The sequence below is a fragment of the Psammomys obesus genome, unplaced genomic scaffold, assembly GCF_907164565.1.
Source record: "Psammomys obesus unplaced genomic scaffold, mPsaObe1.curated_primary_1811, whole genome shotgun sequence".
NCBI classification, from domain to species: domain Eukaryota; kingdom Metazoa; phylum Chordata; class Mammalia; order Rodentia; family Muridae; genus Psammomys; species Psammomys obesus.
Genome location: NW_026596234.1, coordinates 657,000 through 673,739, shown reverse-complemented (window position 1 = coordinate 673,739; position 16,740 = coordinate 657,000). Strand labels below are relative to the sequence as shown.

At 53.4% G+C, this 16,740-nt stretch overlaps 1 protein-coding gene across 1 annotated transcript; it reads right to left on the bottom strand.

The window, feature by feature from the left end:
* Positions 1–997: 997 nt before the first annotated feature.
* On the bottom strand, positions 998–15,115 carry Helz2 (helicase with zinc finger 2). The gene is made up of 19 exons (XM_055596077.1): positions 15,070–15,115; positions 13,178–14,281; positions 12,669–12,852; positions 12,488–12,595; positions 11,408–11,919; positions 10,668–11,309; positions 8,921–9,704; positions 8,670–8,745; positions 4,840–8,527; positions 4,561–4,688; positions 4,340–4,471; positions 4,096–4,257; positions 3,866–4,013; positions 3,669–3,785; positions 3,405–3,597; positions 2,879–3,232; positions 2,553–2,709; positions 2,276–2,443; positions 998–2,184 (listed from the first exon to the last, which is right to left on the bottom strand). Exons 2-19 carry the CDS (start codon positions 14,191–14,193, stop codon positions 2,060–2,062), a joined length of 8,694 nt encoding a protein of 2,897 aa, XP_055452052.1. The 5' UTR covers positions 14,194–14,281; positions 15,070–15,115; the 3' UTR covers positions 998–2,059.
* Positions 15,116–16,740: the final 1,625 nt, after the last annotated feature.

The following is a 16,740-nucleotide window of genomic DNA, read 5'->3' as shown; positions in this document are numbered from 1 at the left end:
ACTCCCCAACTTGTGTACTGACTACTAGGGCCAATGCCTTCCCAAGGCTCATTGCCTCATCCCCACCATACTTTGTGTCTTTATTACTGATGGGATCTGGATTTTTCTCCTCCTCTTGAGCTCCAACTCAAAACCATTCCTTACTACTTCCCACCAGGTTCAACTACCATTCCTTTAAGAAACCCTCTCTGAATCTAGGTGGGAAGATCCTACTGTTTGTATCTAGGAATGACTTGCTTATTTTGGTACACATCTATCCCTAAATTCCACTACTCATTTATGGCTGCTCTTGAAATGCTCTTTGAGCCAGAGGCACCCCAACTTCTTGTTCATTTTCAACTAATAGCAATGCCTACCACATCCCTAGCACTCTAGTTCAAGCTGCTCCCAGGGCGCTAGAGCCCTTTCCAATCTCACCCGCAGACCTAACTGGAGGAGGGGGCAGGTAAGGCTGGTGCCCTCTGTTGTTTCTCACTCACTCTAGAAACACGTAGGCCTTGGGGACCTAGTTTACTTACAGTGTCTCTAGGAACTCCCACCATCATCTCCTGGGCCTGTCATTCTTTGTATCAGCTGTGCTGGGAGAGGCTTGTTTGGCTACAAGCCAAAGGCCAAACAAATGCATGTCACAAGTTGACGTGGAGGAGGTCATGGGGCCCAAGGTACTAGAGGACAACTTCGACCAGATAAGTTGTCATTGAGGCCACAGCCATAAGGACTTTGGACCTGCCTCAGCCTGAAAACTAAGAACAGTCAACCAAGCTTAACAGCAGCAGACTTATCTCTTCAGTTCTGGCCCATCTCTGCCAAATTTTCCAGTAACTTCCAGTGGCTATGCAGCCGTGAACTCAGCCACAAGATGGGGTACCACCACCACCTCTCACCATTCTCCCAAGTTCTGTACTCATCTCCCAGCTTCAACTCTTCCTTTGACCATCTCATTGGCTGCAAGATGGCTAGTCCTGTCTACCACTGCCCATATCACAAGACACTCACGAGAAGTTTCAAAGCCGTTTTTATAATAAAATTATCCAGTTACATAAAGCATAACCTGAGGAAAGATTAAAAAATTGGAATGTAGAATTTTAGTTTGTAGAAAACACCAGATATTATTCTCACAGGAGACTCCGCAAACCAGGCCTTAGGAGCCCCAGTTCTTCTGGTGTATAGTTCATTTGGAGCATCTCTGACCTCAGAAAAGGAAGGAACTGCCAGGAGGTGGGAGTTTAAGTGGAAGACATGATGGGAGAGATTTCACCTGCTCAGTCCTGTAGAAAAGGATGGTGCCAGAAAGGTTGTCATAAAGCCCTGGATATAGGTATGGAAGCTTGGTGAAGAAGCACAGCCCAGAGCTACTGGGGGTACCTCATTCCTAAGCTGCCTGCCCACAGGGCTATTTCTTCACATCCCAGGGAGCAGGGCCATTATGATTATTTGGCTGAGCTCGGCCCTCCCTGGCCCTGCACTAGCAGGCAGCCCTGGAGAGCACAAGGTAGTAAGCAGGAAGAGAGAGAAAGTCTGTCTTCCAGGAAGGCTTCCTTGCTTACTCTGAGTGTCCCAGGAAAAGATGCTTTAGGTTATTAAGACTAGAAAATAGGGCAATAGAATGCACAATAGTCAGTGCAACCACAGATTGATCTCAGTGTCAAAGTCAGTCTCAGAGGAGTCTCATATTTGTTTAGGCCCCCAGTAACGGCAAAAGTATACCCTGGGGTCCTCTGTGGCCACTAAGAGGTGTTCCGGTGATCAGATGCTGAGGATAAAGCAACACAGTTCAGAGCAAAGGGGCCCACCTCCAGTTCTTTGCCCTCCACTCAAGTCCAAGCACAAACAGGAAGGTCATCATTATTGAGTCTGCTTCCGGCACAGGAAGAGGCCACCACCCATGAGACTATCAGTGCTACACAACTGCAGCCAATATCAGGGCCTTTCCCAAGAACATAGCAGAGGTGGATGACTAATTTCAGTGGTCACTGTGAGCTGTGGCTATCCACTGTATGCCCAGGCCCTTGGCAAAGAAGAATGATGGCATATCAAGGGCTGGGCAGGTGGGGCCTCTTCAGGAAGCTAGAGCAGACTTTCTCTTGACCCGCACCTTCTCAGCGGGCACAAGGCTGTTCTGGGTTTTACAGAAGTCCAGGAGACGGTGCCAGAGTGGGCAGCAGCGTAGCAGCACGTGGTCCCCTGCAGGGAGAATCAAAGTGGCTCTTAGTTCTGTCCTGGGCATGCTTGGCACTGCCTCACCCCAGCCTTCCCCAGAAACACAAACCCTCACCAATGAAGCACAAGCCTTCCTGGGCCCGGGTGATGGCCACGTTTACTTGGTGGGGGTCCACAACAAAGCCCAGAAACTTCTTGAGCCAGCTCTTGGTTGGCCGCTGGTCCACATCACTCCTGGGGCATGTTCGGACTGTGCTCACTATCACATAGCGCCACTCACTCCCTGGAAGGCCAAGAAGGAAACGATAGATGAATTCACAGCTTTATGCCCTCTGCCCCCCCGCCCCCCGCTGATGCCCACACCAATATGGCCTCCTTAGAGCCATCCTCACCCTGGCTCTTGGTGATAGAAGTCACAGTCACTCCATTGACCCCTCTTTCAGTGAGACCCTTGGTGATTGCAGCAGCCTGTGCATTGTAGGGTGTAAGGATGGCAATATCTTTGGGATCCACTGTCCGGTCCAGGGTCAACTGCTTGGTGATGCGGACCTAAGTAGATTAGAGGGCAGATGGAGCTGAAACCTAGTCCCTCTTCTGTCCTGAGCACCGGGGCCTCACTTGATCCCAGCCTTCCTGCTCACTGGAGCTTTACTTGGTCTTCACCCTCTTCCTCTTCCCTGACCCACCAGACACCATGGAGAATTGTTCTGACACTCACCACCTCTGTTACCTCCTCCGGATTGGCCCTGGAGTTCTCATTGCCATCCTCAGTGGACACCAGCAGCCTCTGCTCATGGCCCTGCACATAGCCAAAGATGACAGAGCAGCTCTCTTTGCCAGCATGACCAAGGATGCTGGGTGGACGCTTCAGATTAGGCCAGGTCTTCAGCCTACTCCCATAAAACTCCATGGAGGGAAAGGAGCAGATGTCCTTGTGCATGCGGTACTGTGTATCCAGCATGATGGCATCCCTGTGATACCTCTCAAAGAGAGACCGGTCCATCCCCAGATTTCGCAGTTGTTCATTCTTGACCACAGGCCGCAGCTGCTTGTGGTCTCCAAGCAGGACCACCTGGAGCACAGATAGATATGGCCTTGACATCCTTGGAGCCAGAAGCATCCCAACTTCTCAGTCATCTTCAACCAATAGCAACGCTCACCTATTACACCCTTAGCACCCTAGCACAAGCTGCCCCGCCCCCCCCCGGAACCTAGGCAGGAGCACTAGACTCTGCAAACCTCACCTTCTCAGTCTGGGAGAAGCACACCAAGGGAATAAGGGTCTCTGGCTCAGTGGCCATGCCTGCCTCGTCGATAAGGATCTGTCGAACACTCAGGTTTTTCAGACTTTTTGATGCCGCACAGGAGCACGTGCATAAGATGACTGAGTGCCGTTTGAGCTCATATTTGCGTGCATTCCCCAAGACTCTCCTGTACCTATGTGAGGTAATTCCTGTCATCCAGTGAACTTGCCAATGGGCAGCTCCACCTCCAAGACCTCCACTTACACCACAAGCTCTTCCTTTGAGAGTATTTTCCCTTCCCGAAGCTGGGCATCAAATTCTCTGATCTGTGCTGCATATGGGTTGGGGGCCCGGCGGATCCGGTGGTGGAGGGTAATGCTCCTAGAAGGCAGAGCGTTGGTGAAGCCCTGGCCAGTGGAGGTCCCCTTGCCTCAGTCCCAGCACAGACAGATGGGTCATACCTGAGGCTCTGATTCGGCCTTCCTTCCTGAGAGGTCTTGCCAAACAGACTCCTGTTGCTCACTCCTGGCAGTGGAAACTCAGTGGCCTCTGCCTGCTCCCCATATATACGAAGAGGCCTCAATTCTTTCCTCATACTCAGGAGCAATCCTAGGGCAAGTGAAGATGTGAGAGAGACTGTACCTCAATGCCCAGCACCCTCTCGCAGCCCCATACTTCATCCCTAACACACCTCCCAGGACATCCACCGACTTGTTGGAGGGGCCACAGTATAAGACACATGGGCCCCCCAGAGGTTCCTCGCCACTACTGCTGCTGACAGTTGGCATCTTATCCTCGTTTGACCTGTGGAACCAGTATACGATGTGGAGGCCCACAACGGTCTTTCCTGTGCCTGTGGACAGAGGGCAGTGTGAGTCCCTATGGCCACGTCTGCCTGCCCAGGGCAGCCCCTGGCTCCTGCAAATGAACCCCACCTGGTGGGCCCTGGATGACTGTGAATTGCTTCTCCAGAGCACTCCTGATGGCTCTGTTCTGGCTAGGGTTCAGCTTATGACGCCCAGCAGGGATGTTGTAGTTCTGCCGCTCCAAGAACCTGTTAGTAGGTGCTGGGGTGGGGGCGGGGTGTAGCAGAAGCCAAGGATCATTTGAGCACCATGCACTGGGGAGAGGTGGGGAAGCTAAGAAGAAGACCTACCCCTGCAGAAAGAATGCTGGTGAGGTTGGTGAGGGCGGTGGCGGGGCTCAGGGATGGGCTGGCCCAAGGCAATGCTGATGATCAGTGGGGATGCCGAAGCCAGTCTCCGAACAGCTTCTTCCTTGCGGCTGAGGGGTGAGTAGGGATATCAGAAAATAAACAGGATATTCTTAGGAAGGGGGGCCATGTCCTCCCAGGAAAGGGGGCCCAGAGAGGTCCTGGCACTGGACCTCAGCCCAGGGACCTTTGCCCTGACCTCAGGTGATAGAAGCCACTCACAGATCAGGAAGCTGCTTAGATAGTATTTCCACAGTGAACCGAGTGCTAGGTCTCAGCACTTCTTCTGGAACCTTCTCCATGGCCATGTGGTGGACGTAGAAATGTACCTGCCTGGTAACCTCCTGCCGATCCTCCATACCCTCCTGGTCACAGTCACCAGCCAGGTCATGATCCCAGGCACCAGACAGCCCGTGGGCCACCCAGGTATATGTATTAGGGTCCATGCTTAGAAAGAGGCCAAGGCCACTGGGCCCAGGGAGTGAGCTAGCTAAGGGGAGAGGAAGCCCCTCAAGCCGAATGCAGAAGTAACAATAGCCAAAGTGGATGCTGATACAGCTTTTCTGGAGAAAATCAGCTTCCAGCTGGAAAGTTCCCTGCAGCTGGCCCTGCGATGTGTCCCAAGAAATAGGCACATTCTGCAGCACAATGGAGTCATTTTCTGCAACAGCACTGGTGAGTGACTCCAGGGCACAGAGTGGCTCCCACACACCTGAGTACTCGCTTACTCTTCTGTACTGGTCCCGCAGAGCCTGGTGCACATGGCCTGAAAAACAGTCACCTGGCCGTTCCATGTGCTCCAGACAGAGGCTGAAGCCAGGTACCACTGTCCACAGCTGCAGGGTTGGTGCTAGGAAGCCCCGCTGCAGGCTGGCACCAAGCTGTACCGGCAGGGTGTCTCCACTGGCCAGCTCACAGGCCACCTCTGTAAAGTGTCCACAGCGGCTCTGGTGCACCCGTACCTGCTCCCTTCCACGAGGAAGCGTCTTCTCTTGCTCCTGGATGAGGGCAGCTACCTCAGGCCAGCGCTGCTCCTTCACCAGAGCAAGTAGCCTCCTCCACAGGGCTGCCTCTATAGCCTGAGTGTGCGGATCAAAACTCATGCCCGGCAGTGGTAAAGGTGGCTTGGACGCCTGCACTGAGTAGATCCGGCGCCGCCATACGAGCCGCATGCCTGTCTGGCTCACTAGCTCCTGGGGGTGCTCAGCCAACTGCAGGGAGTGGTAGTGGATAGGGCAGGGATCAGGCAGGGTTTCTCGGTTTATAGGGAAAAGCACCTTAAAGCAGCGAGCACCCATCTCAGCATCTACCACAAAGCCCAGCTTGTTTCGAGGCTGGGCCTTGAGCTGGATGGCCAGGTGCAGGCTGTAGGCCCGCCGTTGGTAGGTCTGGGAGTAGGCATACTGGCGACTAAAGTCCTGGCAGAGCCCTTCGATGTCCCTGGTAGAATACGTAGAGCCCCTGTGGCCCAGCGCCAGCAGGATTAGCCGCTGCAGCACCACATCTAGATACCTACGGATGGGTGAGGTGGCCCACGTGTACCAGTCCACCTGCAGTGAGTAGTGGCCAACAGGTTGTTGATCACCCCGGCTACAGCGACCAAAAACAGAGCGGCCTAGAGCCTTCCGGAAGTCCAGGCAAGCAGGAGCCAGTGACGGGTGCATGTCATCTGCAGCAATAAGGTCCACCATCTGGCTGTAGTCCTGAGTACCAGCTGCAAGCTGCACTTGTTTCCAGAGGGAAGTCAGGAGATACAGCTGCTTGTTGGGGGTGGAGGGGGTATTCAAGCGGTGGCACAGATGCAGTGACAGGGGCACCAGCCCTCTGTGCTTCTTGAAAACATTGTCAAGCTGGTTCCTACTGGGTGTGGGTTGCCACCTTAGTGGGGTGAGTATCTGCGTGTGCTTATTGCCCACAAGGAATTCAGCCACACGGCTATTAAACTGGATCATGTACTCTTGAACCATGATGTGGGCTGTGCGGAAGCCCAGCACACTGTCCTCGTCTGGTGGCTCGTAGTAGCAGGCAGCTGGCAGGCGCTGACAACGCAACTTCCAAGAGAAGTAGCAGGCAGCCACAACACAGGCCTCCACAGAGTCCAGGTGGGCTGGCAGCTCCAGGCCAGCTCCAGGGTGCTTCTTGATCAGTTCTTCGGCTTCCTCATATGACAGTTGGCGGTCAGAGCAGATTACGGAGGGTGCAAACCGCAAACTCTTGACCTGGCCACTGCCTTTCTCCATGGTGAGGAAGAGAGAAATAGCGAGGCGATCTTGACCTGGCAGAAGGCTGAGCGCATCCTGGCACAAGCCGGCTGGCAGCATGAGCACTGGCTCCCTACTGGGGGCATAGAACACAGTGCCCTGCCGGCGGGCTTCCACATCCAGTGCTCCATCCCTGGGCACCAAGCTGGCCACATCAGCAATATGCACAGCCACCTCATACACTGCGCCGAGGTCCCGGACACTAAGAGCATCATCAAGGTTGCAGGCACCCTGGGGGTCCACAGTGAAGGTCCAGAAGCGGCGGTAGTCCTCTCGGTGACCAGGGACCATGTTTAGCTCTGAGTGGTATTTCTGCAAAGCCTTGGAAACAGAGGCTGGGTCTGGTGTGTGGGCCCTCAGGCCATGCTCTAGGTCAAGGATATGAAGGCCCTGCTCCCAGGTGATGGCCTTGGGCAGCACCTCTAAGATAATGCCTAGTGGGTAGTAGAAACGTTCCCGCCAAAGGAAAATACGGACCCAGAAAAGCCTGGTGTTCCGATCCTCAGGCAGGAGACGCTCATGCCTTACAAGCTGCACCTGGCCTTGAACGAGCCGGTGGATGGGAACTTGCTGTGGGTCCTTCATCCCTGCCACAAAAATCTTGGTCACAGAGCCATTGATGGGGATCATGATGCGGGAGTCCCACTCATCCATCCGACACACAAAGGCCAGTTCATGCCTCCTCCTCTTCAGCACACCCACCACAAGACCCTGCAGGCTTCCTGGGATGCTCCTGTCATCAACTGCTGGGCCCAGGATCTGTACTAGGACCTCATCCCCTGAGAAGGCCATCCCACAGTTCAGACGACCCCTGACCTGGATAGGGCTAGAGGCCACATCATCCAGTGGAGTGGCCAATGCTCTCTCAAAGGTCTCCTGCAGGAAGCTGCAGCGGCGGTATTGCTTGGGGTCTGAGCGCAGCAACTTCCGCAGCATAGCTGAGGGGAGGTTAGTGTACTGTCGGGCCTGCTGTGGGGATGCAGGCCAAACCATGGTGTCCAGAAGCCCGTCCTCCCTAACAGTGACAGTCACTTGCCGGCTCTCATCGAGGAGTTCCTTCAGGATGGCGTCATCGGCATTGAGCTCCCAGTCAGAGGGCCAGAAGTCGGATTCGGAATCCTCGGGTTCCTCAGACACCCCACCATTCAGGGTGGACACTTCTGCATCTCTAGAGGATGAGTCTCTTCTTGCTGTGTCCCCTGCTGCTCCTGCCTCAGTCTGTACTGTGACCGTTGCCCTGGCTCTAGCCTCTGCCGTCACTCTGACTGTGGTCCCTTGAGCTATGGGACTTTGTAGATTCTGGGCCATAACTTTGTGCTCTGCATTGGGGCCCCCAGTTCTGAGTGTCAGAGAGGCCCAGTGCTGTCTCTGGGCTACACCCTGCTCGATCTGCCCCAGTGACAGGTCCTCGGGGAAGACGCTGTGATGTTCTATGCACTCACGGATGAAGCTTTTCCAGAGCTTCCTGCAGGCTCCAGAGGAACAGAGAGCCACAGCATCTCCCACAGCCACCAGCTGAGACTGGGCACGGGTCATGACCGTGTTCAGGACACGGGGCTCAGTGAAGAATTCTGAGGTTGGTGCCCCCGGGCTGAGCAGACTGTTTCGGTTGTGAACAGAGCTCAATACCACCACCCGGAACTCACGCCCTGTGGGAGACATGGGTCAGATGGCCAGGTAGGACCAGCAGATCGGCTACCTCAGTCCCGCCCTGCCTATGCATGCCTGAGAAATGGATTGGAAACTACTTCCCTATCAGGTCAGCCTCAGGCCCACATTTCTGTTACCTACCTGGCAGGATCTCAAAGCTGCCCACAGACACCTCACCCAGGTTCCTCCTTCTTAGCTCCTGCCTCAGTGCGCTGACCTGCAGACAAGTCCAGGGTTCTAGGGGCCTGTCACCCAGTAAGGAACAGGCCCTCCTGCCAATCCCTATACCCAGTCACCCTAGCATGGATCATATGGATCAGCCTGGAAAAGGAACAAATCTTCAATCACAGGTAAAGAAAGTAAAGCTGTGGAAGGCAGAGGAGACAGCTCACCTGGGCACCATGAGAGACAGCACAGATTTGTCTCTGCTCCCGGGGTCCCCAGCAGTGAGGCCAAGTGTTGTAGATCTCCTGTACCTTCTCCACTACCTGGGTGACCTCAGCTGAGTTAAGCCAGGATGTCATTGACATGTCTTGCTCAGGGCTGCCTGACACATGGCAGAACATGAGAGGGTAGTGTTTGGGGTGACATGGGACTTTGCCACTGGCCTGGATGGGATTGCCCTTGGCTACATAGAAATGGTGGGAAACGAAGTTGATGATGGCTGCAGTTGAACGGTAGTTCTCATGGAAGATAATGCGGCTCTGCTGGGCAATCTTGTCTAACTCCCGCTGGTAGTACAGGAAGAGGCGGTACAGCAGTGTGTGTCCAGCTGCCTTGTCCCTGGGCACACTGAAGAGCCTAGGTGTGACCTGCATGTGGTCCCCTGCCAGTACTACACGGGTTAATGACACAGCATAGGCCAGTGGGATAAGGGCCTCGCATTCCAGCATTTGGGCTGCCTCGTCGATGAAAATGTGGGAGAAGAAGCCGGCTGGTACGTGGAGCTCACGAGCCTGGGAAGTGGTGGTGACTATCAAGCGGTGATGTACCAGCTCTGCTTCTGTGGGCGGGCGAAAGGCCTGGCGATCCTCAGTCAGGCAGCAGTACTGCAATGTGGTTGAATCAGTCTGTCTCGGAGGACGATCCTTGTACATGACCCTGAGTGGAGCTGCCTCTGGGTGGCCACGGTTGACATAGTCGTGGAAATACTCCCGGATATAGATGTCTGCAGCACTGTGAAAAGGGTGAGGCGCTATAGGCTGCTGCTTTAGGATGCAGACTGCTGGCTAAAAGGTATGTCCAGCTTTGCCTAGATGTCAAGAATACTTGTAGGGCAGACAGACAAAGGTCTTGCCTAGGACCTCAAATTTCGTCAAAGGGAACAAAAAAGCAAAGACACAGGGAAGGTCAGAGCTTGAAGATAAGTGGACTGAGACCACCCATGGTGACTAGGGGCTAGCTCTGATCCCAAACACAGATTCTGGGTACTGAAAGCTTTGGCAACAAGAACTACCTGACCCTCAGGAGCACAGCCTTAGAGTTAAGGGGCCAAGGAGGTGCTGCCTAGGATCTTCCAGATAAGCAACAGTCTTGCCACTCAGATCTCCAGCTCAGCCTAAAAATTGGCTCAGGGCTCTTCCTCCTACCCTGTACTCTGGACTAAAGGAGAACTCTGTGCCTATAGTAATTTGTGGTATTATAAGGAAAAAAAAAAAAAAAAAAACCACATTAGTCAAAGAGGAACTTCTTGGTTGAATAGCCTGTTTCTATTTAAAAAAAAAAAAAAGAGGCCCAGGCAGTAGTGGTACACTCCTTTAGTTCCAGCACTTAGGAGGCAGAGAGACAGGCAGATCTCTGTGAGTTCAAGTACAGCCTGATCTACAGAGAGATTCCAGGACAGCCAGGGCTACACATAGAGAAACCCTGTCTCAAAAAAAAAAAAAAAAAAAAAAAACTGTCCAGGAAACATGGGGTAGGCCAAAACATATCACCACTACAACTCCCCCCTTGGTCCAGGGTTTGTGGAAAGGCACCCATATCTCCTTACCCACACAATACATTCATTTATCCAGAGTATATCAGTTGTATTTGAAAAAATGCAAGTTGCCACCAGCAGCATCTTCCTAAGATGTAGAGAGCAGGACTCCCTGAGAGGCAGGTCAGTGGTGAGCAACCTGGAAGCAGCTCTGGGCTCACCTGTTGGTGTGTGTGCAGATGAGCACCTTGGTGTGGGGCTGCTGGACAACCTCGAGGGCAGCCATGGCCAGTGTGTAGGTCTTGCCAGTGCCAAAGGGGCCATAGATGAGCAGTGGTGGAATGGGCTTTGTGCCCTCAGGTCTTCTGCCTGCAATGAGCCCCAGAGCCATCTTCTGTTTGTGATTGCCACGAAATGAGGGTGGGGTGGGCCAGGGGTGGGGCAGGGAGCACAAGGGCAGGTTGGGAACCACCAGGTGCTCCTCAGGCAGTGCATCCACTGCCTGATGCCAGAACCGGAAGGTCAGAGGGTCAATCTGGAACTGCACCTCCAAGATGGGGCTGTCTTCTGGCTGCAGCCCCAAAGCCATACAGCATCGTGCTGGTAACAGCAGCCATAGTGCATGCTCTGAGCTGGCCCGTGTCTCCAGCCGCACTTGGTATACTGTACTGTCAGGCGCAGGCACAGGAGCCACAAGGGCTGTGCTGACTGCTCGGCTCAGCAGGAAGCCCTGGTCAGTGTCTGGCAAGAGAGAGGAAGGGAAGGGGACCTCGGCGTAGAGGGCTCCTGGTGGTGCAAAGAGCATGCCGAGCGCTGGTGTCTGCAGTGCCATCTTCAGGGATACCCGGCCCTTCCTGGCCAGCCTGGTAGAAAGTTATAGGTAAGCTTTCTATGCCATAGCCAAAGATTCATCACTAAATCCAGACTTTGGTCACTCCTGCTAGCCCACCGCCCCACTTACTTGGCTACCAGCTGCTGCTGAGCTGCTTCCTCCTCATAGAGAAATCTGTGCATCCTCTGTCGGTAGTTCGTTCGAGAGATGGGTCCCCAGACCAGACCACTGACTTCCGGGGCCAAGGATGGTAACTTGTACTTGGCCATCAGGGCTTCCTGTTCAGGTGTCCAATCTACCTCACGCACCACATGGCGGTTGCCTGTGTGCCAACATTCTAGCTCCTGGGTGTGGTTGGGTGCTGGCTTCCCATTGAGCCCCAGGCTCTGTGCCTGACCTAGCTGCAACTTCAGTTTCTGGAGCAGCACTGGCCTTCGACCAAAGTCAAAGACCACCCATTGCTCAAAACTGCCAAAGGAGGCAGCCTGTACGTGAACCCCTACCTGGAACTGGGCCGGGGAGTTGGGCACACAGAAGTGCTTTCCCTGTGCATAGAGCTGGTCTGGTGGGAGAGTGGGGGCCACCAGTGAAAAGGCTGCTCCCGGCTCTTGCTTGAGTAGGGCCACATGTAGCAAGGGATCCTAGAGAAGGAGACAGGCCATGAAGTGTGGAGTAGGCCTTCAGACCCTTTCAAGGTTCATGGTGACGCCTTCAACACTGACCCTTCCCACCTTCCTGAGAAAGGCAGCTTGCCACTTCACTTTCTAAGTGTGGGATCCTCAGATTGCTCAGTTTGCCCTGGTTTTTGCCTCTGTTCATGGACCTCGCCTAAGGCCCAGCAGATACTTAAAAAAACAAAGGATGAACAGCTGGGATTTTCAGGGTCCTATAATTACAAGTAACATTGGCTGTACAGGCACCAGACACTGGCATGCTTGTTTTTTATTTAATTAATTTATTCCATTGAGTGACTTCATCCACAGAGTGAGAGTGCTGTGATCACCTACTATCGTGGGAGAAACTGAGGCAAAGAGGCTATGAGGTTTGTCTTAGGTCACGTAGACACGGAAGTGGAGCTGCTGGCAACAACAGCTCCAAATTACATGCTTTCTACATCTGCCCACTTATAGTCCTTAACACCCTGGGAATCCCTCCACCCAAGGCTGGGTCCCCATAAGATCTGAGACCTCAGGGCTATTGAACCTTCACCTCAGAGCGGATGGAGAACATCCATTTGTGCTGGGTCTTCTTCTCCTGGGCCTGATGCACCAGCGGCTGGAGGCAAGTGACAGATACCCCATCGACAGTCTCAGCCATCTGCACAAAGAAGCCTGATTTTCAGCACAGTAGCCCTGGACCCACCCTCACCCGCTCACAAGCCCCCACTTACCACCAACATCTCTTTGCGGCTGTTCCGGTACTCCGCTAGCAGCCGTGCCTGGTAAGGTACCAGCCCATCCTGCCAGGCAGCCTGTTCTCGCAGCTCCACACCCTCTGCCCGCTGAACCCACTCCTGCAACTCTTGTTTTGAATGTGCCTTGATGCAGATATCCCCGTACTCACAGAGGTCAGGCCTGGAGAGATGAGGAGGTCAGCAGGACCTCATGGAGGAACAGCTTCAGGAGCTGACCCTCTCAGCCCAACCCTGACCCATACGGGGAGCAGGAATGGATTCTATGCCAGGGGGTATAGGGATTTCATTTGCTCTATACCCTGAATATCCAGGACAAGGCCTGGCACAAAGAACCTTCTTCAGAGGCTGCTGCAATACTAGCCTGACATGCAGAGGGCACAGCAAATACTAGGCAGTTCTCGGGGCTGGTGGGCTTCAAAATGCCTGGTGATGGCCTGGGGTGGAGATTCTTTTCCCACCCCAGGCTCCCACACAGTTCTCCTTACCTAGGGCAGAGCTCAAACTTGGAGAGTCCCAATGGTGGGGCACGGTGCTTCCAGGGCACAGCGTGGTCAAAGGCCACCATCTGTGCATGCTCCAGGGAGGAGCAGTGGTTCTCAAATGCCTCTTGAGAACTACAGGTGACCAGGCAGGCATAGCAGTACAGTTGGACCACAGGAACCTGACCATCGCTGGCTTTCCATCTGTCTTCTCCAAGGACAGGATATACGAGCAGATCTTCTCTCCGAAGCCCATCTAACTGCTCAGCCTTCCACACAGCCATCTCCACAGCACTGTGTGCATACTTACAGCGTGAGGCCCCATGGCGGCATGGCTCCCCACGGCCCACAAACATGCAGTAGTTTAAAGGATGGTTTTGTCTCGGCTGTGGCCGCACCTCCACAAACTGTCGCTTTCGGCCCTCAGCTATAACATGGATGAGGAGTGTGGGGCAGATTTGGTGCTTAGGGCAACGGCCCCTGGGATCTACGGGGCGGAGACATGGAGGGCAGCACTTGAAGCAGAAGGCACAGAGCAGTTCGAAGTGGCCACCAAACTCTGCTCGGATGATGTCAGCTGGGGCTTGCGGCCTATCTGCAGCTCTGGTACCCTGCACAGCAGCTTTCAGTGTTAGTCGGGAGAGGTTGTACTTGCGCTCAAAAGTCCAGACCAGTGCCTCCTCTTGGCTACTGGCAAAAGTACATCTGTTCCGGTGGCGCCTGCAGCCCAACCCTGGGCTATAGTAGTAACAGACTTGATAGCACATAGGCCTTGGAAAGCTGGGCCTGCGGCCTACCTTACGCCAGACATCACCCTTGGCTGCTTGCTTGTAACGGACCAGCAAGATCTCTCTGGAGCAGCTGTGCTCTACTTCAAGCAGAATGAAGGTGCTCTCATTGAGGTACTGGGTACAACGAGAGCAGCCCAGGTGAAGGTCAACCTGTGCATAGAGTCCGGCCAAGGATGGACCTTCAGTGGCTGATGTGCGGGGAGACCAGAGACTGCACCCCAGGGATGCCATCTCAGATGATGGTCAAGTTCTTCAGGGTTGTGTGTGGGCAAGGCTTCTGGGCAGCTGGTCGACTGAAACCGTTAGCCCTACAGAGATGCTAGGATAAGAGAAGCAAGTCAGCCCAAGGTCAAAAAGGACCCACATAGCCTCTGCCAGGTGTAGGACAGAGACTTCGGCCCAACTTTGGCTTGTTGAGGAGTTCCACGTGAACTCCAACTCAACATTTCCTCCTGAAAAGTCTCCAAGTCCTGCCCATAAAGAACCCAAGCAGCAGCCAATAGAAGGGAGTTGGGAGGCCGCAGAATTCTCCATCTGGTACCTCTGGGTCTCCCTCATTTCATGTCTCCTGGCTCTCTAAAAAGAATACCCCCTTTCTTGAGAGCTGCCAGTTCGCCTCTAGGACTATTGTAGCCTACCTAGACTTGGCAACAGGAGCCTCAGAAGAGGAGGGCACAGTCTTGCAGAAGCCTTGCTCTATCTGGGTTAGATAGTCCTCAGCAGAACTCTCACAGAGTTGCCAGGAGAAGAGGTAATGCCCAGAGCCCAGAGTCTGAGTTAGAACCTCCCCGCAGGGATGGAAGAGAAAAAAAAGCAAGCTCCCTGCAAATACCTAAGTCAGGTCCAAGGGAAACTAACTCTCTCTCTCTCTCTTTTTCTCTCTCTGACTTTCTTTCTTTTTTCCAGTGTTGAGGATAGAACTCAGGCTTTTTACACACTGCAGACAAATACTCTACTACTGACCTATACCCTAGCACTCTAAAGAGAACTTTCAAGAGAAGTGTTGAAGTACAAAGATGTTTTAAAAGGAAAGAATGACTAACAGGCCTGCAGTCCCCACTGCACCCCTGTGGAGGTTTCTAAATCGTCAGGGCTAGAACCCCATACCCGGCAGCTGGAGAAGCAGGAGGAGGGGTCCATGGGGTTGTCCGCTGCTAGAGTCTGTCTGGGGCAGCTGGTCCTGCCCACTTGCAGGCAAGAGGGTGGTCCTCACACCTCTCTAGGTAGCCCTTCCAGTCCCCAGCCACCACCCTATACTTACCCAGTGCACCAGCATCGACTTAAAGCTGCGATCACTTTCGATTCTGCCCCTGGGGCGACTCAGACCTCTGACGACAGAGCACGGAAATTACCTCACTGCCCCCCCTGCCCCGCCCCCGTCCCGCCCTCAAGTGATAGCCTCCCTCCCAGACCTGGCGGAGCTCTCTGGCCCCAATAAGATTCCCCCAGTCCCCACCCCCACAGTTCCCTCAGGTCAATACTGCAGGATTTGACCTGGCCCTTTCCCTCCCCCTACACTCACACTTGGATGTCTGTAGCCTCTTGTGTGGAGAACGGTGACATGAGTCTCGGGTAGATGGCTTTAAGGTAAAAAAATGCTCCTACTGGGAGTGGGAGGGTCCTTGCCCTGACAAATTTACCCTAGGTGCTATGGCCCAGGGCTAGGGTCCTTGGGAGTAGGACCAGAGAGGCAAGGGACTGAAAACTCTATAATGGGGATCTGTTCCTAAAAGGCACTAGACTTTTTCCTAGAAGCTCTAATGATTATAGTCAACCCCTTAAGATACACAGAGACGTTGGGAGTGTGCCAGAACTCAGAGAATTAGAAAACTTCTGGCCTCAAACCAAAAAGCAGAAAGAGCAGGGGGGGCATTGTGCATTCTCATTTGAGCCTGACCTTCTGGGCTCAGTGGGGAAGTACCGCCACAGGTCTCAAAGCACTGGGGTCACCCTAAAGGCTGAGTAGCCCACTGAGCTAGGCTACTCTGGCACTGGGATCTTGGCTTCAAAAGCTGCAAAGGACAGATGTGAGTACTCAGCAGAAATGACCAAATATCAGAAAAGATTCCGCTTCCTCTTTGTGGTTTGGGACATTTGTAACAGGCGTGGAGGGCAGGAATACTCAATGATAGCTCCTCCTCAGTGTGGGATGGGACTTGTAGGGGAGGAGCTGAGGCTGCTTGCCAACCCCCAGCTAGCAGGAGCTCAACCCTCACTATACCCAACTGTAAAGTCAAGAAGAGCACAGATGTGTCAGAAATAAGTTTGGGGCTAGATGTGGTGGCCCATCCCTTTAAATAGTACAGAGGCAGGTGGATCCCTGAATTCGAGGCCAGCCTGGTCTACAAAGTGAGTTCCAGGACAACTAGGACTACATAGAGAAACCCTGTCTCAAAAAAATAAAAAAAGAGACAAAGAAAGAATGACAGACAGACAAACACACACACACACACACACACACACACACAGAAGTTTGGGGTCACAAAGAAGGAGACTACAACTGCAATAGAAGTGTCTAGACAAAGCAAAACTTTACTCTTGATTAAGAAGGTGTGTTCAGAAGAGGAAATGCACAGTGACAGGAAATATACTTGGTTTTTATTCTAATTCAGGTAGTGACTGTGTCTTTTCCCTTTTGGCTGGTCTGAGAAGAACTGACGTACAAAAAATGATGGGGTGTGGAGGAACTGTTACTGCTCTAGGTCATCGAATTCTTGGAATGCAGCTGGAGCCCTTTGTGTAAATAAAGGTTTAACTAGGTGGGGAAATTAAAACATT

Bases quoted from the DNA above. Each gene is read 5' to 3' on its own strand.
- Helz2 (XM_055596077.1), bottom strand. From the start codon at position 14,193: ATGGCATCCCTGGGGTGCAGTCTCTGGTCTCCCCGCACATCAGCCACT. The intron at 11,920-12,487 runs GTGAAGGTTCAA...CTCCTTCTCTAG, and splicing joins TGTTCTCCATCCGCTCTGAG to GATCCCTTGCTACATGTGGC. The intron at 2,444-2,552 runs GTGAGGATGGCT...TTGGCCTTCCAG, and splicing joins TTCTATCACCAAGAGCCAGG to GGAGTGAGTGGCGCTATGTG.